The sequence below is a fragment of the Mytilus trossulus genome, chromosome 4 (assembly GCF_036588685.1).
Source record: "Mytilus trossulus isolate FHL-02 chromosome 4, PNRI_Mtr1.1.1.hap1, whole genome shotgun sequence".
Classification (NCBI taxonomy): domain Eukaryota; kingdom Metazoa; phylum Mollusca; class Bivalvia; order Mytilida; family Mytilidae; genus Mytilus; species Mytilus trossulus.
Genome location: NC_086376.1, coordinates 37,682,293 through 37,710,217, shown reverse-complemented (window position 1 = coordinate 37,710,217; position 27,925 = coordinate 37,682,293). Strand labels below are relative to the sequence as shown.

At 30.8% G+C, this 27,925-nt stretch overlaps 2 protein-coding genes across 3 annotated transcripts in view; both read right to left on the bottom strand.

The window, feature by feature from the left end:
• Positions 1-21: 21 nt before the first annotated feature.
• Positions 22-22,431, bottom strand: LOC134716590 (prominin-1-A-like). The gene is made up of 24 exons (XM_063579602.1): positions 22,185-22,431; positions 20,529-20,584; positions 19,728-19,859; positions 19,362-19,435; positions 18,887-19,007; positions 17,861-17,927; positions 17,190-17,273; positions 15,762-15,964; positions 14,883-14,957; positions 14,528-14,591; positions 14,065-14,141; positions 13,473-13,546; positions 11,585-11,657; positions 10,369-10,460; positions 9,634-9,718; positions 8,763-8,915; positions 7,720-7,806; positions 6,949-7,005; positions 4,785-4,865; positions 4,008-4,076; positions 3,535-3,624; positions 1,997-2,103; positions 964-1,143; positions 22-181 (listed from the first exon to the last, which is right to left on the bottom strand). Exons 1-24 carry the CDS (start codon positions 22,429-22,431, stop codon positions 142-144), a joined length of 2,388 nt encoding a protein of 795 aa, XP_063435672.1. The 3' UTR covers positions 22-141.
• Positions 22,432-27,034: 4,603 nt separating this feature from the next.
• Positions 27,035-27,925, bottom strand: part of LOC134715244 (prominin-1-A-like) — a 35,985-nt gene continuing 35,094 nt past the window's right edge. The window contains exon 28 of one of the 2 annotated variants that reach the window (XM_063577296.1): positions 27,035-27,674. In XM_063577296.1, coding sequence (XP_063433366.1) covers positions 27,644-27,674 — 31 coding nt within the window. In that variant the 3' untranslated portion in view covers positions 27,035-27,643. The remainder of the gene's footprint in view (positions 27,675-27,925) is intronic. The other variant, XM_063577297.1, reaches the window with a different exon arrangement.

Here is a 27,925-nt window from a genome sequence, read left to right as displayed (position 1 = left end):
TGGACTAACAGTCCAACAGAATCTGTTTCAAAATCACTGATATAAAATGAAAATGGGCTAAACACTTAAAGTTTGTACACAAAAAAAACATGGAGGAAGTCTCAATATTTCACAGAACTTTTGCAGCAAATCATTCTTTTGTCAGTCCATTGTTTGATACATTGGGAATACCTTGTTTGATCTGAAATGCAAGAAAATAATTCGTTCAAAGTTTTATAAATATAGAATAATGCACTGATGCTGAGCTCAAAATTTTGTTATACATATTTAGTCACAATGTTAACGAAAAACGCACCTGAAATTAAACGAAACAACAAATAACAACCAAAGTTATAATCAGAAAGTCGTGACTTAAGCTTGGATGAAAAGTTGTCTCATTGGCACTAAACCATATCCTCTTATTTCAAGATAATACTATGTATTGAACATTAAAAAAAAAACAGCTTTAGACAATACAAAACAAATTAACGGTAAGGTTATCATAGCAATGAATTGTCAAAGTGTTTTACAAATTTAAAAAATAATAAAAACAGAATAACAAAAAAAAAACATTGCAAGAAGACGTTAGAAGGGTCAGTCAAACTCAAAATTCTAAAACAAACTGACAACACAATGGCTAAAAATAAAAAAAAAAAAACAGACAAACAATAGTACACATGATGACAAAACATAGAATACTAAAGAATAAACAACATGAACTACTTTCAATCTACTTTTAGATAATGCGATGTGATTTCATTGAATTCCTTCAATAAGACGGCTATTTTCAAAATATCAAATAATGAGCACAATAATCTAAAACCAGCATTAGTATTCTTCTTTTTTCGCCTAGCTGGTAAAAAAATATATCTTTAAATTCATGGTGCTTGTTTGGCCTTTTGGTGTAATTCATATGTCCCATGTGCAATATCTTCCGTTTTGATCATTATACATGTATTAAAATATAACTAGCATATTATATACCTCTGATGGTGAAAAATTGGCCAATTGTTCATATCTCTATCTATTATTTTGTTATGATTTTTTTCGTAGAAGCTTATTATTTGATAGGGTGCTACTTGATTTCTGGTCACGTGGTCCTCGTAACGTTCAACTTTCTCTGTATAAGGGGGTGGAGGTTCATCGTCATGTCTCTTCTTCGGTCTGTAAACAAAACATTAAGCTTTAGGTGGTACATACAACAATGTTACACTACAGGGAGATAACTCTGTAAAATCTTTTATCAAAGGATCAAAGGAAATATTTTGTCAAATATTTTATGAAAATTATACATTTAATGAAAATTAAACGAGCAACATTTATTTTAGGCAAGGTGTTTTTTACCACCTTAAGTATACAGTCTATGTATACATTTAATTTTTATTATCTGAAGAAAAAAAAGTTTTATTATCTGTACTTTAAGAACGTATACATGTACATAAATTATCCAAAAGTAACAATTCAAAATAAAGTAAAATAGAGGAATGTATAATTCCTTATTGCAGAAAAAAACTCACCATGAATTCTAAAACTGTCATTGCATAAAATAGTCTAAGATATAAGTTACTTGAAAAATACTTGTATTTTTATTATGTTGTATACAATGCAGTTTTTTTTATACTACTAATATTACTCAATTCAATGATTTTCCAGTGGTTTTACAGTAATCAAATAAATGCACTACATATAGATATATTGATATTATTTGCAATTCATATTTTAAAATGGGCATTTTAAAGGATTTTGTGTGGTCCGACTTATAATTCCTGTCTTTTTGCTACCAGTAATCCTATTTAAATAGCATGTTAAAAGCATGTTTGGAAGATCGTACGTTGACCTATAATTGTTTACTTTTACAAATTGTGACTTGGATGGAGAGTTGTCTGATTGGTCCTCATACGATATCTTCTTATATCTAATTAGAGGAAGCCTTAGTAAACATAGAAGAGAGGTCAATTAACACACTCAGGTTTAGACAAAACCTTAATAAATTCAGAAGACAGTTCAAGTAACTTACTCAGGTTTATCTTTCATCCTTCTGTAGTAATTTGACAGTTTGATTCCAATAATAATTAAAGGAATGCAAAATAATAATCCCCAACCTAGTGCAAACCAGAATCCATTCTGAAACATAAACATTTATAGTTATGTAAGACAGTAAATTGTAAAGGAAAACATATACCTTCAGCCCGATAAGACACCAATTACTGTAAGACTTTTATCTTTGAATTGGTAATACTGACACAATGTATTAAAATGAATAAAATGATGAAAAATAGAAAAATTCGGAAGTCGATATTCTTACCAATTTGTCAGTCTGGGTCCATTTTAAAAGTTGATTTTGCGAAATGGATGTATTAAGTCAAGAATATGGCAAACGTTTTCCATTCGTTTGATGCGTCAGAGCTTTTAATTTCTCCGCATGATAACGGATTTTCCGTTTTGAATTATCCTTGTAGTTCTGTATTTTTGTTAATTTTTTTTTGTCAGTACTGTTCAATAAGTAAATCAATCTCGATAGTTGAATACTTGTTAATATTCAAATATGTAAAATTACTGATTTAATAAATGAGAGGCGAAATATACCAGAGGGATATTCAACTCACAACTTAAACGAAATGATACTGCCATGGCAAAAAGACAATAAAAGACTTAACGACAACAAGTATACAAAACAAAAGACTGCTAACGAATCCCAACAGAAACAGGGGGTGATATTATGTGAATTGGAAGAATAAAAAGATCGTGTCTACGTGTACTATCCGTCGTATTACAGAGTATTAAGACTTGGTGTAAAAACATCATCTACAAATCTCTTTTGTGCAAGTATAATGTTTGTTTATTCGTGATTTTTGTTTTTTGTAATATTCAATCATTGAATATCTCTATGACATTTTCCCGGCATTTTCGACCTCCTTGCGATCTAAATGATTTTACATCATTTCTTTAGAACTGTTCGATTTTCTAGTTGTCATTAAGTACTCTGTTCTACTCATTATGCCTTCTATGACGACTTTCAATACGGACGATTACGGAATTTTTCGGGCTACTATTCTAAGGGTTGATTATATTAAAGTTGCAATTGAAGTCATCTTCTCAAAAACAATTATCGCCAATAATACTTTGTCAATAATTCGGATAGAGTGAGAGTGAGAGACAGTGCTTGAGAAAGAAAGTGGTGAGAAAATGAGAGATATATGGTAATAGCGAAACAGAGTGGGGGCGAGTCACGACCTTGACAGAATGCTACCGAGACAGAGTAAGAGAGTAAGAGATTAAAATAGAGAGTAGTGAAATTGACAGTCAGAGTGATAGTCTGAGGTAGAGTGTGGAACGGGAAGGATTAAGAGAGAAAGAAATAGAAGCGAACTAAATAGAAGAGTGTCGATCATAAAAAGAATAGGTTATAGTATACTACATAATAACGTTTTAGCTCAAGAATATGTGTGACGTCTTTTTCGTCAGATTCTTCGAACCATAACTCCAATACGAGATATTTGCCCTCTGCTATCGTAAAATAAACAATAACTGTAAGCCTTAAGTTGACATTCTTACCAATGGATCGATTGTATAATTACAAAAAGTTGTTGTCAAAGAATCCCAAAGGTTCCATATTGGTGAACACGCTGCTAGTTCATTATATATCTTTGAAAATATAAATGAAATGTAAAAATAAATGTGTGTCATTATATTGATAACTTTTTATACACATTTTAAATATATTAGTTTTTCAAATTTTAATATCTAGAAAAATAAGAGGAGACTTATCTTTCCTTTTAACAATAACGATGGTGGTTCTACCGACCTTTGCCTACCTGAGGGTATTGCACGGTCGCTATCTTTAACTACATGTACGTATGTATATCATACATGTTTTTCATGGATTTGGTAAGAATTTTCAAATATCATATGAAATCATATGGCACTGGACATTAAGCTTATTCGGAGCATAAAAAGTTATACAAGGTTTTATTTATATATACATTTTATAGTTTTAATTCATTACTAAATCATTTTCTGATACATACCAGATACCGTACTTGATCGATGTACGAGTCAATGTAGGATAACAGCTGATTTTTAAAATTGTCTGCAGTCTACAAAATACCGTTACATTGTTGCAGTCAGATTATTTTGATATAATTCATTTTCTTTAAAAATCCTGTGTACACAGAAATTACGAATTGATTGGGAAACAATGTTAAATTAGGATAAGACCAGAGAAACTATGGAGGGTTGAATAAGCAAATATATAAACGTGATATATAAACATATGTTAATTTGGAATATATGTATTATACCTTAAAACTGATTTTCTTAATGATACTGATTTATTCACTTATCCTAGAATAATCTGGCCCTTTTACCAACGGTTTACAATAATCCCTTATGATGTCACTATTTATATGCAAACACAAAGAGGACGCACGTTAATGAGACATCAATCTCACAATAAAAACAGATCATGGTAAGTCGATGTTTATCTCCTAGCATGATTGCTCATTTTATTTTATTTTTTAAATAAAATGAATGCCTTGGGCGTATTTTTGGAAAATCATAGCTTGAATAGAGGGGTGGTATTTTATATTTATTTCGTTGAACACAGTCAATAGTCGTTTACCGATGTTCAAATATCAGAAGAAAAAAAATATAAATTGATGTAAGGAACAAAAGCTTATTCACAAAGGTTTTTTTTTTCCATTGACACTTTGATAATTTTCTATACTTATTAGCAATGTGAGATTAGTTTTATTGTGACATTTTTATTCATCACATTTTATCAATTATACATGTAGTACTCTTACCTGTGATATGATGCTGGTCATGTTGTTTTGAATCTGATCATCAGCATTTCGTGCGGTTATCAAAACTTCATTGATCTTATCCTGAAATTAAGAAACTATGATCTAAACTTCAACAGGATTGAGTTTAATATCATAGCAGATACGTAGCTTCTAACAATATCTATGTAACAACTAGTCTGTAGCAACACTTTCAATAGTCAAAATCTACGTAGCAGTACATAGCTGCTACGATATTGAACACAACCCAGGAAAAGTTGGCGACCAATTTTACACTTGTACGAAATTGATGAATTGATCTTTATTTGAATCGATCTTATTTAATCCAGTGCGTTTACACTTCAGCAAGAACAATAATCGGTTTGACCGTGTTACCTTATATTTCGTAAACAAATTATCCTAAACATAGAGTATAATGGGAAATTCTGCATCTCGCAAACACTGCAAAATGATGTGAAAAAAAATGAAGATTTGCAGCAAAGAAATAGAACTTATCGATTCAGAACATAATCCCAAAACAGCGGAATCTATGTTTACTCGTTTTGAAACACGTGTGTTTTTGCCGCCAAACATGCGCAGATTTATTTTCATATCTAAATATAACATTCACCTGAAAAAGATCGATTGCGATCGATGTAAGCGTTTACACTAAAATTAAGATAGATTCAAATAAGATCGATCTTTTTAAAACCACCTCTGGAGTTAGACTTTTTAAGTCCGATTGAAGATCGATCTTTCCCTTTTACATTAGACCAAGGAAGATCGATCTCAGTAAAGATCGATAATTTTTGCTAGTGTAAACGGGGTTTAAACATTGCTAAGTTGAGTATGCTTTTTATCTGTTTTTAGCCATAAAAGTTCTTAGCTAGTGTTTCTACATATTGTTCATCATGGTAAAACTGGGTTATGATAATTCCATGTATAGTTAAATCCAGATAAGCACTGGGGACGCAGGTTAAAAAGAGTGATTTTCATTTAAAAAAAATGAAATTTTTGAAATACTAAGGCTTTTCTACCGCAGGCATAGATTACCTTGGCTGTAGTCGGCAAAATTTTTAGGAGTTTTGGTCCTCAGTGCTCTTTAACATAGTACTTTATTTAGCCTTTTTAACTTTTTTGGATTCGAGCGTCACTGATGAGTCTTTTGAAGCCGACACGCACGTCAGGCGTTTAAACAAAACTTAGTCCTGGTACATGTATCTATGATGAGTTTATTAATTTTATCGGCAATGGTTATTCGTTAGTTGATCGTTTAGGCACATCCATTTCACAGATGATATCGGATATGTTCCTTATGTCGTAATTACGATACTTTTTCCTTCTCACGAATATGACTTACCGAATAAGACTATTTGGGTATAGATGCGTATTAGTTTCTAACTGTTGCCCAGTCCATATCGTTAACTTGGATATGTGTGGTGGCTCGTTTCGAAGCTGAGACATTTTGACATATGTGGTTAAATTTTCGGGGTACGGAGTGAGATTACTTTCTCCGTAAATTAACAAATCCCGAGTATCGTTTTGTGATGCTGCTCCTCGTGGTAAAAAATCCAATTTTTACACAATAAGTTCTTTCAAATTTTTTATACTTTGAACACATTTAATAGCTCCATTGATTTTACACATTTATTCTGTGTTCCTCTACTTTCTAAATTAGCTCAAATGGTTAAGCTCAGTCACTTTTTATCATAAAAAAAGTGTCAAATATCACAACACAGAGAATTTTTGTTTACACGTGACTTTTTAGTTCCTCATTTCAAGGCGCATAAGGGATGTTGTCCCAGTTGCCGGGTTTGTAATAATATGAGCAACACGACGGGTCTTCCGGAGCATCTGCAATCACCCCCAGTTTTTGGTGGAATCCATGATGTTGCTTAGTCTTAAGTTTAATATGTTTTGTCTTTTTTAGCCACGGCGTTGTCAGTTTTTTTAATCTATGAGTTTGACTGTACCTCTGGTATCTTTCGTCCCTCTTTTATAGTTATTTCCTACATTTTTTATTATCAACCTTACTTTCGATACACAATTGACTACTTATTTGATGTCAATATCTTTACCCTGACATATCTGATTTTTTGTCAAAATCAAATATATATTCAATGAGCCAGAATTACGCAAAGGAAATTCAGCATTTTTAACGAAAGGTACTTAATAACATTTAACTTACTGTTATGCCGGTCTGAACCAAACCTTCTAATACAGATATGGATGCTTGGAGATTACTCTGAATTAAAACATGAATAAATGAAAATAATAAGTTGTTTGAATCGTCAATGAGCCGGTAAACAACGAACATACAATACTAATAGTTGAAGACAGCTAAATGGCTGTTCATTGTGTCAATCTTTAAATAGTGTCATTTTAATCATGATTGAATTAAATTGAACTTAGTGTATAAAGATCTGTCCTCAACAATACGTTCTCCACTTGGCAAAATATTATGAGAAAAAAATAAAATAATTCTATAATCTAATTTAAAAACCATTGAAATGGAAAGGTAAAACAATCTGATCCAACATGTCTTAATCGAATTCTATTGTTAAACTGTGATGTTTTGACTTTTTCAGTATACAAGTAAAACCATCATTTCAACTCATATACAATTTAGCCTGTTTTTAACGTTAAGCTCTACAATTCCTAGCGGGATACACTTGCCGTTCCAAAACATCTTTCAGCATCCTATTTGAGTGGGCCCATATTGCTCCAAATGCAGTGCTTGTTATTTACGCGTGACTGGCTGACTATGTTTATCAATTCCAAAGCAGCCGTACCGAAAAAGAAATTTGTACGTAAACAGATATTGTTTTGACAATATATATGCAATATATACATACATGTACTACAAATTTCGCGCTAGATTGAATAACATTTTGAATTTGATTTTCTGTTTTACACCTTTAAACTACAGTTACAACTCAAACAATTGTAGCCGGCCTACCTTAGTAGGTGGAATACACTGACTCTCTATTGTTGTAAGCGTCGAAATTACTGAGGTCATATTGCATGTTGCAACAGTCTGGTTCAACTAAAAAAAGGAAACATTTTTTATTCTTATAAAAAATTTCAACAATTACTCATAAGTCTATGAATTAAAGTTTATTTGCAAAAATAAAATCGATTAAGCAGTTAAAACAACAGTACATGTATATGATAAACGACAGAAAATAGTAAAATAAAAACAAAGAACTCAAAGGAAACTTCAAAATGGAAAGTCCTTTATCAAATGACAAAATTAAAAGCTGAAACACAACAAACGAATGGATAAATAAAGGCAACAGTAGTATACCGCTGTTCAAAACTCATAAATCCATGGACAAAAAACAAAATCGGGGTAACAAACCAAAACCGAGCGAAACGCATTAAATATAAGAGGAGAACAACGACACAACACCGAAACGGACCAAGCATCAGACAAAACACCACGAGAATAACAAATATAACGTGAAAACCAAATACATGAATTTGGGATAGACAAGTACCGTGCCACGTCTTATCTCAATATCTCAAAAATAAGAGAAAACACAAACGACTCAACGTTAAAATGCAACACACAGAGAAACGAACAATAATATAACAATGACCATCTTCCTGAAATGGTACAGGACACTTTTAAAGGGGAATACAAGTGGTGGGTTGAACCTGGTTTTATGGCATGCCAAACCTCGCACTTTAATGGCAAAGTTAAATATAACATTGAAATGACAACATAATATTACAGGACTACAATACAAATAAATAGGAGAACATATTAGACAAAGAAAAACATGATTAATAGATAACAATTTTCATATTAATGAAAAATGTAAAACCACAAAGTAAAATAAAGTAAGTTATCTCAATTATATTTTTTTTAATAATAAACGTAATTAGTTTTTGGATAAAAAAAAAAGTGCAGTTTGTTTTTTTGCACATCTTTCACGCATTTACCCCAAAACATCCATCTGAACCACAAAACTTAAATGACATAAAAGGTATTTTTACCGTTTCATTTATCTGTGCAAAATCAATACCATCGAGGCCGGAAGTAGCAAAGGAGTTAAGAGCGTCTTCCAAGTCTTTTGTTAAAATTTCATAATTACTAATGTCAATCGAACTACTTATGGAAGCGATTTGTGATTCAATGTTGCCAAGATACTGTAAAATATAAAACAACTTATATTAGATAAAAAAATAAATGATAGTTTAAACATATTTATTTATAGTGGATTGGGAAACAAGTTTTTACAACTTATATTAATCCCTTTCCACTTTGCGGGTGCGAGTGCTGCCTTGTAGTGGCATTAGCCTACTCTTTTTCGAAATCTACAAGGGTGTCTTTAACGTGCAAGAGATATGGCTCTCTCTTAACACGGGCCAGCCATTTATCGTCCCCGTCCGACGGACTATCATCGTTTCCTCAAGACCATACTCGCAAATGGTGTCAAGGGAGAGCCGAAAATGTAGTTCCTGAAATTTTCATCCCAAACGGGAATCGAACCAGGAACCTTTGTGTTAGTAGTCCGATGCACTAACCACAATAAATGATAAGCATTACTTTGTTTTGAAAACTAATTTGTCTGTGTGTCTTATTGTTGTTGACTAGTTATGTATAACTTTGTCTAAATATGCTTGTATTGACTACTAAACTGTGAGGATTTTGCTCATTTTTGATGGCATGAAGTTACCTGTTTACTCGTCCTTTTGTCTATTTCGTTTAATAGTTTTAACATTTGCAATCATTCTACACATTCATACATCTAAACAATACCTGATTTCTATTTTATGTAATACAATACGATTATAGCTGCATCTGTGTTTTGTTGTTTCATTGTCATTGATAAAAAAAAAATGGAAAGAACCACCACATATTTACCTGAGTATAATTCAGATATTCATCGATTTTTATCAACCTATCAAGATGAAGGAGAGTAAACACTGCCTGGTTTGTTCTGCATCCTCTGTTAATTCAAACAAACATTTCTTTCTTTATGGATGACAAAAAATATGACGAAATATATTTAAAAAACCGTTTGCAGTGGATAACTTTAATTGAATGTGACAGTATTTATCAAATAATAGAATGTGTCGACTGATGCAGTTTGTCTGTCTAAACATACTAACGACATATTTTTGCAATCTTACGTATTGAAATTTTATTTCGCAGTCTTAGATCTTAAGATACTAGAACAGTCGTCTTATCAGTAATTTAAAAATGAAATAACAAAAATATCGAACTCCGAGAATATTCAAAACTTAAATTCTCTAATTAAATGACAAAATCTAACATCTAACGAATGAATAATCGATGTCATAATCCTGATTTGTTACAGGTATTTTCTTAATACGAAAATTGTGGATTGAGCTTGGTTTTATAGCTAAATAAACTTCTCACTAGTATGACCGGTGCATATACTTATTATGTTGACAACGATAAGTGAACAAAAACAACAACAACGTTATAGGTAAAAATATCAAAAATAGGGGTACAGTAGTCAATATTGTGATGTAATCTTAATCATGTCTATATAAACAAACAAATATGTAAACAAAGAAAAATCAAAAAGGCATAAAGGCAAAGCACGAAACAGAACAACCTTACAAAACCTACATCATCAGGTTATAGATGCTTATTGTCGTGTTCGGGTCATTTAGAATAAGATCACCAAAGTTAAAATCAGGAATCCCATTGTCATCCACAAACTGAAAAAAAATTATCAATATCATGAATGATTGTGGTTGTGAGTTTAAACTGAACTATGATGTATCATACATATACAAATTGACGATAATAAAGTGGAGGTTTACCTACTGCGTGTTCAATAATGTCGTTTGTAGGTGCATTTGTTTAGTCATGCTATTCTAATTTGTTTTGATTTTTTACTGTTGTAGCCAGTCTCTTTTATTTTGCGTTGTAAAATATTCATTGAACATACGATTTTGTTCTTTAAATTATATCAATAATAGAATTCAAGGCGACCAGATATGACAGATAAGATTCAAAATCTTTTTAATTTATATCAATCATATTATACTTTTGCATCATTTTCTACGCTTCCATTGCACGTTTATGAACTTTTATTATTTCATGCTCATGTTTTATTGAAATGTGTTAATTACTTAAAATAAAAATTAGAACTTGACAAAAGCAAAGCCAAAGCAATGCAAATCGGTGCTTCATTAACATTAGTAATTAACGCAATTATAACAAATGTAAGTAATTTGTTAAAAGTATACAAATGCTTTCAAATATCTTACAAATGGATTTTAAAAACCTCAAAAGCTAAAAAACATTTAAACAGACTTATCAAGAAGGGATATAGTTACGATACTGTTGTAAGGTCATAAAATATTGCATATTTTGGCTTTAATATTGATTCACGTAAAGGGTCTTTGCCACGGATTTAAACACATTTATTCTAAAACTAGTTGTTTGCATGACACGGGTTATATCCTTTTCCTATATTTAATGATGGTATAATACTAAACCCCAAAACGGGAAGGATTTTGATATTCATATGATGAAGACATAATCTTTAAATCAGAAGACATGTTTGACCCCACCGCATTTTTGCGCCTTTGCCGGGTCAGGAGCCTCTGACCTTTGTTGGTCTTGAATGATTTTTGGTTTTAGTTTCTTTTGTATCACTCGGAGTTTTGTATTCCGTCCATTATCACTGAACTATAATACATATTTGTTTAGGGGCCAGATGAAGGACTCCTCCAGGTGCAGGAGTTTCTCGCTGCATTGAATAGCCATTGTTTTATATTTGGATTGCTTGAAATACTTTTTAAAAATCATCACTGTAAATTAAAAACCTACTTACATCACGAAATACAGTCAAATCTTCGAATGACTGACACATTTTCTCCATAGGTCCACCAGTTATAAACGACAAGCTAGTTAACAGCATAAGTAGAGATCCGATCATAAACATGATAACCATTGCACTAAACGAAATTAACTTCCATTATTATATCGCAGAAAAAAGTATCCGTGCTTTAACAATATACTACAACTATTATAATATTTGGTCTTTATCCACATAAATATAGTATAAACGTGAAATCTGAATTAAATATAGAGTTTTAAATGTATCTATTTTCTACTTGATATTCAATTACCATTAGAAATGGTCTTTTATAATCATACTAAAAAAAAGTTACTAGTGGTGGGCAAAAACAGCATGAAGACTAATCGTAGTATGTATTTTCACCTTCGTAGGTTTCGCGTGGGAGCAAAGGTTTAAAACTTTAAAATATAAAATATTTGAGTGGTAAAAATTAAAGCATCTGAGCGGAAAAAACCAAACAATTAAGTAGAAATGATCAGGCGTGAGTTGTAACCTTATTTTTGTTATAACATAATTTATTAACAGGCCGTTTACATTTAAGGTTTCAACTCCCTCATGCAAAATTGACATAAGATGCATTTGGCTATCATTTTATGTCCTTAGAAGAATATAAATATATAAACCTCTTATTCTCAGACGATTTATGTAGTCCAGCAAACCTTGTGTTTACTTTAATTAACGATTTTAAGTGATCAAATATCCCTTTTATGGATCCTTATTTTTAAATATCTTACGCCATGATAAGATTTCCGCCACAGCAAGAACAGCACGGTCTCTCTGTTGGTTTAACGCCTGGCTTTTGAAAATAATAGCCAATTATTAATCCACAAATGATTAGCACTGGAACTAGAGCGTATATAGAGAGTAGAGGATAGCTAAATAGTTGTCTGTAAAGTAAAAAAAGAGCAAATATAGTAACATAATCTGCTTCTTATATTACTCATTTGATACAATATTCAAGGTAAGGTTTCATTTAAAACAATAACACGCGAATCTTATGCGAGTTTATGAATATCACGATAGTCGTCTAAATTGCTTAATTGATTTTATCTATCAATTCTATGTCATGACGTTTTATAGGACCTCTAATTCTCATTGCAAGAGTATTATCAGCTCAGAAGACAGTGTTCGGTACTGACATGATTTATAAAGAAACAAGTTCTTATTTCTAATTGATAAGTTATGAAATTATTAAGTAACTAATGCTTCATCTTCATAAGGCAAAGTTGATTATAGACGCCTTCGGCTATTCTATTGTCTTTTTCGCTTATTTACACATGTATCATCGAACATTTTGTCGTAACTATACGTCCATGTCTTTCAAATGTTAAGATTTTAGTTTTTCCGATGAAGGTTTATAAACAGCTTCAAATTCAAGAAATTTTCAAAATGTTGATCTCATTCACTTTGATTTGAATACTTTGAATATATTTTTGATATTTGATTGTTGTTAATCCGCATAGTTGCCTCTTAGTTTTTCGATTGGAAATGTTGTATATAGCATTATAAAATAGTGTTCTCGGCGATAACATTAATTGTGTTTCCATATTCAACACAAACGACTGTATCAGAGATGACCTCAGATATGTTGCATTTTTTTTATGTCATCGACTTTATCACTGCATATAAGTGAGGATTTCTGATTTCAGTTTAAATACTATATGTCCAGATGTTAACACTCAAACGCAGTGATGACATCATAGGCAGATAATAAATCTAGAAGGTCATGGTTTAAACATCATCTGATCTGTCTGCTTTATTCATCATCTAATTACGAAAGTTATATCACAAAAATGCTACTGCAAACAAAATTGGTTCATGTCATTTCTACAATTATAGCATTTAATTAAAACACTCTTACCTATACTTGTCATAGTTTTTAGCCAGTGTTATCATATTAGATACATCTGATTTCAAAGTTGATGTGTCAACTGCCTAAAATACAAAGCACATATTTATCTTTCCTATGTTTTTCATTCAGTATGTCGCACATTGATTATGTATCTTTTAATTATATATATATAGTGCCGACAAGACCACTTGTCTTTTCTTGTATTTAGAATACCTTCACGTTTTAAACAATTTATGTTTTCTTAGACAATTACGAAAATAATGAAGGGGCATGATACTTTTGAAATAAGTAACCTAAGAAGATTGTTCTACTAATTCTGCTATCATCAGTTTCTAACTATTTTAAATCCCGATTCTATAATGTATGCACTACTTTCCAAAAGGAAGGACCTTATATTGACTAAATTGATTTTATATGGTCTTTTTATCAGTAATTAGCGTTAAAAGTTTAATTTTAGAGTGAGCAACACGAACCAATTCAAAATCTTTCAATTCTTGTATTTCATATATATTTACCTCAGCAAAATCATCTATCCACTAAATTACTTGAGGATAATTAATATCTAGTGGTATTATTACCATGCACAATCTTTTATACTTACTCCTTGAATTTGATTCTGAAAATCGTCAACCATAGTGTTAAGCCTAGATTTAAAGGTATCTAACGTATTCTTAATAGCTGAAACAGAATGATGAGAATGATCTTAGTTATTTTTTGTGTTTTATTGAGTATTTCTTTTCGTATTTTGTTTTCTGGTATCTTGAATCACTTCTTTTGCAGAGTAAAGAAGATTAAACAATTGATGTAGGAAAATTTTCAACTAATGTTAAATGAAATAAGTAAAAACATTCTTAATCCAAATAATCCAATCGTTGTATTTCGATGCTCAATGATGACAACATTAATTCCTGTGGGATAGTCGATCGAATGCGAGAAGGGGCTGTATTATCCCTGTTAATAACATTCTTAATTTTAAGCACACTTATAAGGAATATATGAAAATTTCTATAATCTTTTCACATCTTTTGATGTAACATATGATTTTAATGTTATATACTACTTACAATTTCTTGCGGAGGCAGTTGAAGAATCGATTGTACTGTCCATATTATCAAACTGGGATTGAACCTAAGGATAAATAAGACTTACAATTCATTTATCAAAGGACATACAATGCAGGTGATTTAAATAGCAACCTCTCAAAAAAGAAAAAAAATCACAATAGTCGGAAGAAAGAGGTCAACACTGTGTCAAAAAAAAAGAATATACGAACAAGTTAAAGACTTTGAAACACTTATAAGAAAACAGGATTGAACATGTGTTTACATTTTACGAAACTCATTTGATGATTTGCCTTTTGGGATGAATATTAACTCCATAATCATAGCATTTTTAATCTTTTTTTTTATATTTGCTTACCGAGTTCACTAAGTCTGTCAGATTTTCATTTGCCACATCGTCAATAGATTTCTGAGTACCTGATAAGTCTGGAAGCTATAAGATTACAAAAGAAACGACAATGTCAATGACTCTTTTTTATTCAAGGATTGTCATTGCCACATATATTCTACTGTAGTTTACCTCGTTTCAAATGTAAACTGTCCTGTAAATTCCCTCAATAATTGCAAATGATTACTCAAAATATGGATAGTGTAATTTAGTCATCGTCGCCAGGCATTATCGGTTATAACTCGGAGAAGACGTAACTTATTTGAACAACCTGTGTCTGATCCATTTGTCATTTTTGAACCAAAAAATATGTTTAAATCAGATATCGGTTATGAATACATAAGAATTACCAATAATACAGTACTATATTTTACTCAAAACGTCTTCAATATTTAATTGTGATCCCCTTTAAATAAGAGTACATGCAAGCAAACCTTATAATTAGAAGCAGATATACACGTCTTATAATTTGATATATTTAAATAGCCCATCCGAGCTCACCCATGAGCATAAATGTTAGGCCCGGTGTTTCTGCCGTGTTTAGGGAAAAGATCCCTGAGTCCGGCTTCATCAGTGGTCGACTCAATAAGTTGTATATTGGCGTATTATTTATGTTTTTTGTTTTATTTCGTACATTATATTGGACTACATTAGACACAACAGTGACGCTCAGATTCAAATTGTGAAACAGCCAAGTATAAAGTTGAAGAGCATGGAGGACCCAAAATTTCAACAGTTTTTGTAAATACGGCTAAGGTAATCTATGCCTAGGATAAGAACATCCTTAGTAACCCTCTATTAATCATTTTTTTATCTTTCTAAGTGGACATCGAATATAAAACAACTTACACCGGAAAAATCAATGGATACAACCAGTACAGATGCATCGAATGCACTACAGTCGGCTGAACATTTAGACTGACATCCTGATTGCGTTGATACAATAGCTTGTGATAGTGTATTCATATCAGACGTCAGTGTATTGGCTGCATTTTCAAGCTCTGTAATGTTCCCAACGGCGTAGTCTAACGATGTCTTTATTGCCTGGAGTGCTGTAAAAATATAAACTTGATTAATTTTTCTTCAAATTTTGAAGCTCAAATGAATATAGCGCGTATAGTTATTTTATAATTACATTAAGTTTCAAACACATATTGTCCAAGTTCATACCGTTTTTGTCATATCTAACACAAATATATAGAGATAGTAACATAAAAGACATAAAAGAGCTATAGATACCCATATAAGTAAAATTGTACAATATTTGATGGATCTAAAACAAAGAAATAACCAAATGAAATCAGAAAAAAAGTTGATTTCAATTTTAATTCGAACAAACCTAATCTAAAAGCGGTAATTGTGCTGTTTCTTTCCTTTTACTGTTTTTTTTTGCTGTGCATGCACTGATTTTGAATAAACAATCCCAGTATCCTAACTTTCTTTATTATTACGCTTATAGTATAGATAAAAGCAACAGTAGTATACCGCTGTTTGAAACCTATCAATCGATTGAGAAAAAAGACAAATTCGGGTTACAATTTAAACTGGGGGAAACACATCAAATACATGTGCGATGTGGAGATCTACGACACAACAGAAACACAACATTAAAATGTAACACACATATATAACAAAAGGATATTTTTTAGAAAAAAAACCGGTGGTTGAACCTGGTTTTGTGGCATACCGAACCACTGCTTTTATAGCAATGTTAAATATTTCATTAAAATGACAACATTACATGACAGTACTACAATTTAAATTAAATGGAAGAATATATAGAACAGAAAAACACACGAATAGAACTTGCTGTGTTGAAAATGTGTTGACTTGAATTTTTCCGTGTATTTTACTGCGGTTTGTTAAATCACACCGAGTTGTCAATATAATGGAATTTGAGGCAACTGCCATGCAAGTGAGAGGTTTTAAATGTATAACTTTACAATCAGGTTTTAAACACCTTTTTTTATACAAAAGAAAATGCTTGTACCACGTCTGGATTTTAACAGTTGTTATCTATTCGTTTGATATGTTTTAGCTTTTGGTTTGCGATTTGATAAGGGACTTTTTTTTCATTTCCTCGGAGTTCAGTATTTTGATGATTTTACTTGTTGAGTGCTTGTTTTAAAATATTTATTGTGGTATGAACTAAGACAACATCACGAAGAGTTGATCTTCATAGATTTATTTTTTATTTTTTAGACCCACATATAGACAACTGGTTTCAATTCTTATCAATACACTATTTCAATAAAAGATTAATACAGCATAACTTACAGTTGTCAAGTTCTAGCACAGCATCTAAAACCGGAGTTATGTTCAGACTAGCCATTAGATCATCGGCCATTATTTGTCCCATTCCTATAAAATGAAACTATGTTTTGAAGAAAAATCATTCTTTGTAGTACATTTTTTTTTCATGCTCCTTATATATCGAGAAATTTGAGAAAACGTAAAGATTGTTGAAAGAAAAGCTTGGAATGATTAAGAGCAAGGCAATTGAAAAATGCTATAGCTTATAGATAATTTCCTTACGAAAATTGAAATTGTTATCAAATGCTGATTTAATCATTTTGAATTGATAGTGTCGGCAGAATTTCCAAAAGTCCAATTTAAAAAAATAAATAAAGAGATGTGGTGTTATTTAAAGATGAGACAAGTCTGGACCAGAGACTTAAATTTGAATATGAACAAGCTAAAAACTCCTAACTGTAAATTAGAAGGTCGAAATATATTATTATACACAAAAATATATACTAAGTGATACATGACGAAGGAGTATTGATTTTAAATAACTTTTCACAGCAGATGTTGTGTTACAAATTAAAGATGTCAATTGTATCCTGTTTTATACCTCAAAGGAGCCGTTAAGAAAACGTTCATAATGTCTCAAAATACACTAGAAAGATTTCTACATTTTTCCCCATTATTCACCTTATCCAACATACCGTTTATATCCGCTGTTAATGCATCATTCACTATTTGGTACATTCCTACAGCAACGTAGTTAAATTCCTGAAATTACAATTTTTGATATGTTTCTTGTTCTTATGCTCATGTCAAAATGAATTTACTATAATATTTAATTGAAATAAGTGTTCTCTTTATTTCAATTTAAAGGGTCATTCTCAATATGTAAATTACATGTTCAGTGCAAATAATGCAAAATCAAAAGCCCATACTTTTATAACCTTCAAAAAATTAGGTAATTAATTTGTATAAATAGTAATATCACAACTAAACGTATGTTAAATTTGTAGTGTTTTGTCCTGATTTAAAAACATATCAGTAAGCCCTTTTTGAACCTACTCGAAGTGATTTTAAAAAAGCTTGACATGAATGGTATAGAAATGATTGATTTTTAGCTTTTCATTATTTATTTTAATTTTCAGAAGAGACTTTTACGAAAATGAATGAAAACCTTATTTCTTTTAAAACTTTTGCATACAAGGAAGTATCGAATGCCACGATTTTGATTTGCCATAGAAATTAAGTGATTGACACATATTGATTGAAACATGTCTTGACCTTTAAATGACTGTCACCTTGTCAACTTTTAAAAATTATCCTTTAAATATTTAAAAGTCATTTGTTAATGAATTTAATGCAGATAGTAAATTTTAAAAATCACCGTTCATACTTAGCTAATTTCATTTGTTCTTAAATTGCTTAATATAACAGAAATGTCGATTTAATAAGATATTAAAAATTATCTAGTATATATACTAATGTATGTTAATATAAAATTATGTTGAATATTTATAAATTCATTTGTTAATGTCTTTTATGCAGAAATTAAATTTTAAAAATCACCGTTCATACTAATCTAATTTCATTTGTTCTTATACTGCTTAATTTAAAAGAAATGGCGATTTAAAAAAAAACACATCTTGGTACAACGACAATCTTCTAGGACATATACACATACTAATGTATGTTAATATAAAATTATGTTGAATATCATTTATATTTACCGTAACAGTATTGTTGATATATGTGTCTATGTCGTCCAAATTGTTTGCTATAGCTGAGTCAGCATAATTGATAGCATCAGTGAACTTATCATAAGTGATCAACACACATACAGCTGAAGATCTGAAAACGATTATCAATATTTATGAAGCATCGGCATACTAAATTTTTATTCAAATAAATGCAAATTAACCTATTATTAAGGACTGTGACTTAGACACAAATACGATGAATTACGCATATGAGGCTTATCTAATACCTTATCTGATGTTGTCAACCTCCAGTTAAACTTTTAAAATCCATTTAGCACTGCTAACTCTCTTTGTAAATTTTTTTAAACTTTTTGTTAACAGGAGTTGTGTTATGATTTTTCCTTGTTATACGATAAATATAAATTTATACGGTTTCCTCATACATAGCAGCGCAAAGTCTGAACAATGAATGCAATATTATCTCTCACAAAAATAGTTTACTTACACGATTAATACAGACATAACCATGAGAGCTGAGGAAAGTCCCGTTGTTTTGCATTTAATATTGGCTTTATTCATCTGGAAAGAAACAAAGTAAGATACCGGTCTTAATTTTACAGAAAATAAGATAAAGTATTTTTGTAGTTGAATATTTGTGAGAAAGCAGTCATGGCCTTTTGCTTTTTGCTCCTTGTTTACGTTATCGACATCTAACATAAAATTTGCCTGTCTGGAATTTCCGGGTATGTGAGAAAATTTTCCAAGTGTAAAATGTTTTCCGAAACTGTTCTCTATTACTGTGTTGTGTTAAAAGTCTGCGTGTATATATTTCTACTATAACATTGTACAGTGTCTAAGAATGTAATGTTACCTGTTTCATATCAGGCCCACAATTGCCACAACACCGACAACAACAAAAACAACATCCACATATTGGTAAAATAATAATAAACAACAGTCCAATACCAAAGCAGATTCCAAAACCCATGCTGGCATTTATAACCTGAAATTAATAAGGTATGTATATACGTTTAATATATCAATAGAGAGATTATAATAGTTTCTTGAGGAGACTAGCTGACAAACTATGAAGAGTGTTGGACACTACGTGTGACTAAGACGGGATAATTAAATTAGTTATTGCTTTAATTTCCCAAAAAAATTAATTAGGGCAAAAGGGAAGATAATACAGTTTTAAACTAAAGTTTATATTTCAGGATACTGTGAATAAACAAAAATAATGATATGATTGTCGATGAGACAACTCTCACCTAGAAGTTTTGGTAAAGTTGCCAATGAGACAACTCTCACCTAGAAGTTTTGGTAATGTTGCCAATGAGACAACTCTCACTTAGAAGATTTGGTAATGTTGCCAATGAGACAACTCTCACCTAGAAGATTTGATAATGTTGCCAATGAAACAACTCTCACCTAGAAGTTTAGGTAATTTTGCCAATTAGACAATTGTCACTTAGAAGTTTTGATAATGTTGCCAATGAGATAACTCTCACTTAGAAGTTTTGGTAATGTTGCCAAGGAGACAACTCTCACCTAGAAGATTTGGTAATGTTGCCAATGAGACAAACTCTCACCTAGGTTCACCTCTATTTTTCCCTTTAATAAGCTTCCTCAAATAAAAGTTTGAAAAGATGATTTCTTTTATGATACGTACCTCTTGATACTGCGTTGTTATGTCGAATCTACTTCTTAATACATCTTTCACTATATCTAGAAGTAAAATAATTTCAGTACTAGAATGGTCATGATTGTTGTAATTTGGTTCAACTTAAAATATTGTAAAATCTTGTAATCGACAATTTTTCAACTATGTCAAAGAGATAATCAAGTTAAAAGCAAAAAAAAACCACTAAAATCACTATATAGGGCCTCATTCTCCTTAATTAAAATTTGGCAAAATCAGTCAAAGTTCGCCACGGGTGGAGTAGGATCTTCAATAAATCAACTGTTTACAATTTTTTAATTGTTCGAAATCCTAAGGATAGTATAACTTCCCCGTCCATGCCCCCCCCCCCCCCCCCCACACACACAAAAAATTAGCTCAATGGCTTACACTAGCTGTATTTGACAAAAATCTTTCGAATTTATTGGTCCTCAAAGCTTTTTCAAATTTGTACGTTTTTTAGCTGTTAATTTTTTTTTATTCGAACATTATTGAGGAGTCTTTTGTAGCGTTCGAAAGAAGTTGTAGTATACATTTATGTTCGCAATATGTTTTGTCAATCTTCGAACTTAAAATACTCTTTTATAGATATCCGTTTAAGACTTTTACATGTTTTTTTTCTAAAAAAACAAAAACAAATAGTAGATGGCCGATTAAATAGTTTTATTTAAACTGTTACACATAAAAGATTCCCAAAATAATTTGTATATTTGAACAATTTTTCAAATACAAATGTTTGTTTAAATTACTTATATACAATTTAAGGGGGCTCGCGGGTCTAAATAAAAAAAAAATATTTAATATAGGATTTCCCTATATTTTTTCCATATATGAACTTTATCTTATACTTAATAGAAAAATGAAATAAAAAAAATGGGGTCACCGTTCATTTACGCTCACAATCTGCGTTCCAAAAAGGCATACATTTTTGTTCATGTCCCTTTTTTCTGTTGAACTAATAGGAGAAAAGGCGTTTATATCGAAATAAAAAAAGAAATAAACTACAGAAATCGCTTAAATTTTACAAGAACTTAGTTTTTGTACAGCTGATTCGGAAACAAAAATAAAAAGATATAAGTTACCGCTGAGTTAAAAAAGATTTTTCAATTTCAATGCCAAAAATTGGTATTTTTGCACCAAAGGGAGATAATTTGGAGCTCTTTCAATGATATCTACATTTCAAAAGTCACCTGGGGATAACACGATTTGATTTTTTTGAATGATTTTTGTACCATACGATACAGTTACAACTACGTAAGGTAATAAATAAAATTCGTAATGAAAAAAAAAATGTTTAGTTTTTTACTGAAAATCTTATACCCGCGAGCCTCCTTAATTAACATAGAATTATATTTATGAAAACAACTCAAATATTTGATTGTCAATTAAATATTAAACAATATTTAAAATATACTCTGAAAATCAACATTTGTTAGGGTTTTTTTTATTTATTTTTTTATTTTATTTATGAAATTCACTTTTAAGAATCTCAATAATTTAATATTTCGATTTCGTTATACTTGCTTTATTTCTATAAAAGAAATAACACTTCTTTACATTTTGGGACAAGGCTTTATTTGATATTTTGACCTCTTTTGAAGATATGAAATGTGCTAATTGAGTATATTGGCTATAAAAGACTCTTACCATAGGGAAATGGATCAGGTTGAATCATATTTATGAAACCTCGTGCCATTTTGTAAAGTCCTTCCAGCCCTCCTGGATCATAATTGTTAACCGTCTTATATGAAAAACCTGAAGGTATATCTGCCCACGAAATTGTCCCATTTCCATATGCAACGTTCCCATAAATGTCTGTTATGATTCCAGACTGCACAAGATTCAGATATGTTAATCCTTGAATAATTAAAACTCTCAATATTAAACTTCTCATTTTTATATGCTAAACTGTACCTAGTATTTTACCGAGATACAAACATAACAAATCTAGTCTGATTCAAAGATTAATGCTTTTTGAAACCATTTTGATACATATTAAACAATATCAGTACATTAAACAAGGTATACACCCGACAAATTCTGCGCTTTAATAGTAAATACTCTTGTATCAAAACCGTTTTGTATTTAGACTTTACATTTAGGCCTAGATGTTGAGAGGAATTAACCTCTGATAGGCAGTATGTTTTAATCTGAAATAGTGATACATTAATTATCCTATGTGTAGTTTTCCGGTCTTGACCTCTGTTGTAATCATTTCATCTTAAAATTAACTGACAAATTGAAAGAAAAGCATTGATTCAATCATTTAACAACTCGGTCATGGTATAAGATAAATACTCAAATATTGTTAAAACTTGATGTTATTTAAATAAATGTTACTTATTTTTTTTAACTTAATACACTTGACATTGGTCCATTTAATTACAATGTGTATGCCGACTTTTAATACTCCTGTTATTTGTCATTTTAAAAACTGGGATAAACCAGATCAAAACTTTGATTTTCACAAAACGGAGATTTAAACTAAAATTAATCAGATTTTAGTGACATTCGTAAAATTATAATTAAACCTATTAAAATTTTTACTTTCTGATAACAATATATTAATACATGAATTTAGATGTTACGTCAAAATGACATTTCAACACATAAGAGAAGATTTCTTTTACTTTTCAAATTTTTTATTTACATATAAGAAAATATACAAACGTGGTTTTTTTTATCATTTAAAAAACCTTTGTCAAGATTTTTGCATTGCATATAAAATCGTATCAAGTCTGTACGCCTCTCGTGAAGGAAAAAGAGAAATTAAAAAACGAAGAATTTATTAGCATTGTATGGAAATGAAAAAATAGAAGGAAAATTAAACACAAAACAGTGAACCTGTGTTATTCTATGAATTGAGATTCAAACAGGGATAAATGAATGCTCAATAGAAAAAGCAGTGTGACTCTGAAATTTTAGGATATTCGATTGATGGCAATTAACTATATGTTTTACTGGTCTATTTTGCCATGTTTGCTGAGTGGTTGTGATTTTTGTCATTGAATGGATTTGGGTCGATAATATGTTCGGAAGGAGCATATTTATTTAACTTTTGATTAAATGATTATGGTAGTTCTCGGTCAATCAGTTGGATATATGGTCAGTAGTTTGCCTCCCCGCCCCCTCCCCGTCTACGTATATCAAGTGGTGATAATTCGTTCCTTGAAAATAAAGTTGCTTAATATATTGAAAATAGAAATCAAACATGCAGATATTTTATACGTTCAGGTATTTCACATTAAAACTTTTATGGTTACAGTTCTCACAAAGCACAAAATGTCGGCATTCGTCTCAAAAGCTATCAAAACCTTAAACAGTCTTTTAAAGGAGTGATATAGTTACAATACTGTTGTCAGGTCATTTATAAAGGCAACAGTAGTACACCGCTGTTCGAAAGTCCTTAATAGATAGAGAAAAAACAAATCCGGGTTAGAAACTAAAACTGAGGGAAACGTATCAAATAAAAGAGAACTACGACACAACAGAAACACAACACATATAAACTAACTATAATGTAGCAATGGCCATTTCCCTTTCCTCGTACAGGACATTTTATGGAAAAATGGTGGGTTAAACCTGGTTTCGTAGCATGCCAAACCTTCCGCTTGAATGGCAATGTTATTTATAACATTATAATGACAACATTACACGACAGAGCTTCATTAAAGAGGGCATATGTTGGTTTTAATATTGATTCACTTATAGGGTCTTTGATATATAAAAAACACATTTATTCTAAAACCAGTTTTTGTCTTTCATACGGATTATGTTCTCATATATTCAATGAATTGTGCTTGATATTCATATGATGAAATCATAATTCTTTAGTCGGTTAAATTGAGGTTTGGACCTGGCATGTCAGTAACTGATAGTAGTTCTATGTTAATGTATGTATCATTGATATTTTGTTTGGTTCTTTTGTTACCTACTTGAGTGTATTCTGACATCGGACTCTGACTTGTTGTACATTTGCTAAAGGTATACGGGAAAGGTATACATCTCACGAAAAATGTTTAACCCCGCCGACAATTTGCGCTTGTTACAAGTTATGAGCCTCTTGCCTCTTGCCTTTGTTTGTCTTGTATGATTTTTAAGTTAAGATCATTTATATATTTGGGAGTTTAGTATGGCGTCTATTATTACCAAACTAGTACACTTTTTTGTTAGTAAATAAGTTAAATCACGCCTCAGGTCGGGGATTTTTTCTCGCTGTATTGAAGACCGTCGGTGGCCTTCGGCTGTTTTATGTTATATGGTCGGGTAATAGTTTCTTTGTCACATTTCCCATTTCCATTCTCGATTTTAAAGCGTAAATGACATTTTCTAATATCTTTTAGTAAATGCATTTCCCTCTTGATTTTGTTCTAGAAATAACGGGGAAATATAGGAGACAAATGTTGATATTTTATACGAGAATTGTTCGATTAAATTTAAATTAAAACAATTTTCTCTTTTTGACAGAAACGGTTATGTCAAAGTAATAAATGCAACTGGTCTTTTCATGAACGACTAGGGTATTATAGTTTTAATAAAAAGTTTTAAATTTTTTTCTACTTTTGGTTACTGAGCCTAGAAAATATTTCGACGATTAGTGTTTTGATTTTGAAAATGTGTTGTGTGTTTGTGTAAATACACTAAATTTGCGGGATTTTTGTCGGAATTTTAATGATTTTGTGATCGTAAGGAGGTGTTATCAATAAATGAATTGGTGCTGACACATCTTTAATCTGTGGTCATTTGTATAAATTAACAGTTACCAGAACTTGTTTGATTCGATCATCATTGATGAGTCCATTGGTAACAAAACGCGCGTCTATTGAACTAAATTATACGCCTGGTATCTGATGGTTTTTTTTATAAATGGTTCGAATCCGCTGCTGGTAAAGGTTTTCCTCTCGAAGGTATTATCAGCCAAGTAGTCAACACTGTGTTGGCTATCATGAATATCATTATATTCCTAAAACAGTTGACCTATTTGAATATTTTACCCAAGCAACAATCGTCAAACACTTTTGCCATTTCTTTTTATTTCTATGCTCCTCGACTTTGTACTTAGTTTGTTCATGTACCTGTTTTAATTCAAAATTCAATGTTAAGTTTTTTTAAGATTGAATGAGAATCTGGTGTACTTATTTATAAGATTTCTTTGATGAGAATTTTTTTATGATATTTTAAAGATCTAAAAGTTCATATGATATTTTACACGCGTAGGGGGTATTAACCATATGTGGATTCGTATAAATTCTAAATAACCTCTAGATAATTTTAAATTTCGGTCTGTTTCTGAACTTAGTTCTTATTAACATTTGTTTTTTATACCACCGTTCCCCAGGTGAAATTGTAATTATTTTGAAAAAACATTGAACGGCATTTTTTTAATTTCTATATGTGATGTTCACATTTTATGACGTCAAACACGCGAAGCAATATATGTGGTTTTTAAATTTGATAGATGCTTAGTGTGCTTGTTTGATACATATTTGTTTGGTTTTGGATTGTGACACAGTGATGACTGGTGTACCCACATTTAGAATATTTACCTATTATTTCTGTTTTGTTGAGGAATCGCCGAATATAATGGAATGAAATGCGACTGTCATACAAATGAGAGGTTTAGGCCAATAAAACCAGTTTCAATCCACCATTTTCTACATTTGAAAATGCCTATATCAAGTCAGGAATATGACAGTGTTTGTCCTTTTGTTTGATGTGTTTTATCATTTGAATTTGCCATTTGATTAGGGACTTTCCGTTTTGAATTTTCTTCGGAGTTCAGTATTTATGTGATTTTACTTTTTATTAAGTTTTGCCTTACCAGTTTATTTGTGCATGAGTCTAAAGTCTTTATTTGTCGAAATATGATTCTTTACTTCTCTTGTTTGATTTTATTAAGTGATAAACTCATTAAACATCTTTATTTTATCGTTCATGTATAACATTTCTTATAATACGATCAGAATATGATTGTTATTTTGCGCAATTTAAATGCTATAAGAAATCACGTCAACAGTGTATCTAAACAGCAATTAAAAATTGTTGGAGACCCAGATCCCAGAATTATATAAATAAGTAGTCAACAAAAATAACGATACACAAGTTTAAACTTCAATTTATAATTAAATACAATAAATATGAGAAACTGTTGAATTATCCAACGAAACTCGTGCGTACAAAGCAAATGCATAATATTTAAAGAAAATTACCTTATTGTTAGGTGAGAAAATACAAAGTTATTTAACACAGCCTGAAGGTTACAATTTATTTTGATGGAAATGATTACAAAAGTCAGTACTTTCGAAGATTAAGCTTTCATATGTCTGCAAAGGTAATACAAATTCTAAGCAGACCATATTTAAGTTTAAGGTTTGAAGTTCCAATATTGATTTTTGAAATTTAGGGTGAAAATACGATTTTTGAATAACAAAATTTTCAAACAAAATGATGCACGTGTTTGACTTAAATCAATGGTTTTGATAAGAAAAACACTTTCTGTAAATATTACATCAATGTGGTAAATATTAACCTTGGTACAATAGATGTCAATTTCATTATATATACGGAAAATACATTGCCTTGTATTGTATTTTTTGTTGACTTGTATAGTATGTTTCTTGTGCCTGCAATATTGCTTGGCTTATCGATGGATGAGTTCAAAAGTTTTCTTCTATTAGAAAATTTGCATTTCACTCCCTGTGTGAAAGGATCTTTATATGTTCCTAATCTATTAGGATAATACAAGATTTAGAAAAGCCGTAGATATCAGAGGATGGGTCACTAGAAGAGAAGACCGTTTAAAATAGTGTTAAGATCAATCATCGCAGTGAGTTGAAAGCCTTGTGCCATCTTGAAGGCCTAACTGTGACTTGAAGATGGACAAAACAATCAAGAAAGCAATTTTCCTTTTCTTTTTTATGTATATGTTGTAATGTTTCCCATGAATTGAAACACCATATTTTTATCCTTTCATCCCTATTATGAATTAAAAAATATATAGAAGAAATAGAGTAACAAAAGAAATTTATTGTCGACAAAATATATTGCCACCAAATAAAATATTAAAATCTACACTGTATTTTTTAACAACCATTCAGATTGGTATATCAGTAGTACTGCGGAGATACTTTGTTGAACCTGCAAAAAAAAGAATGTTTATATCGCATTATTCCACATTAAACCTTTTTGTCAATGAATGTATTAAAGTATTTTTAAGAGCATGTTTGTCCTTGACATCACAAATGAAGATTATGTTATAGATTCATACAATTCAAGGGCCCAAAGAACCATGTCGCTCACATTGGTGTATATTCAACAAAGGACACTCTCCAACATTAAAGATAAGAATTGAATTCACGAGAAAGATCTCTGTTTTGCTGATCTTGTAT

Bases quoted from the DNA above. Each gene is read 5' to 3' on its own strand.
- LOC134716590 (XM_063579602.1), bottom strand. From the start codon at position 22,431: ATGAGAAGTTTAATATTGAGAGTTTTAATTATTCAAGGATTAACATAT. The intron at 10,461-11,584 runs GTAAGTAGGTTT...ATTTTTTTTCAG, and splicing joins ATTTGACTGTATTTCGTGAT to TTTGTGGATGACAATGGGAT. The intron at 4,866-6,948 runs GTAAGTTAAATG...TCTTAATTTCAG, and splicing joins TGGTTCAGACCGGCATAACA to GATAAGATCAATGAAGTTTT.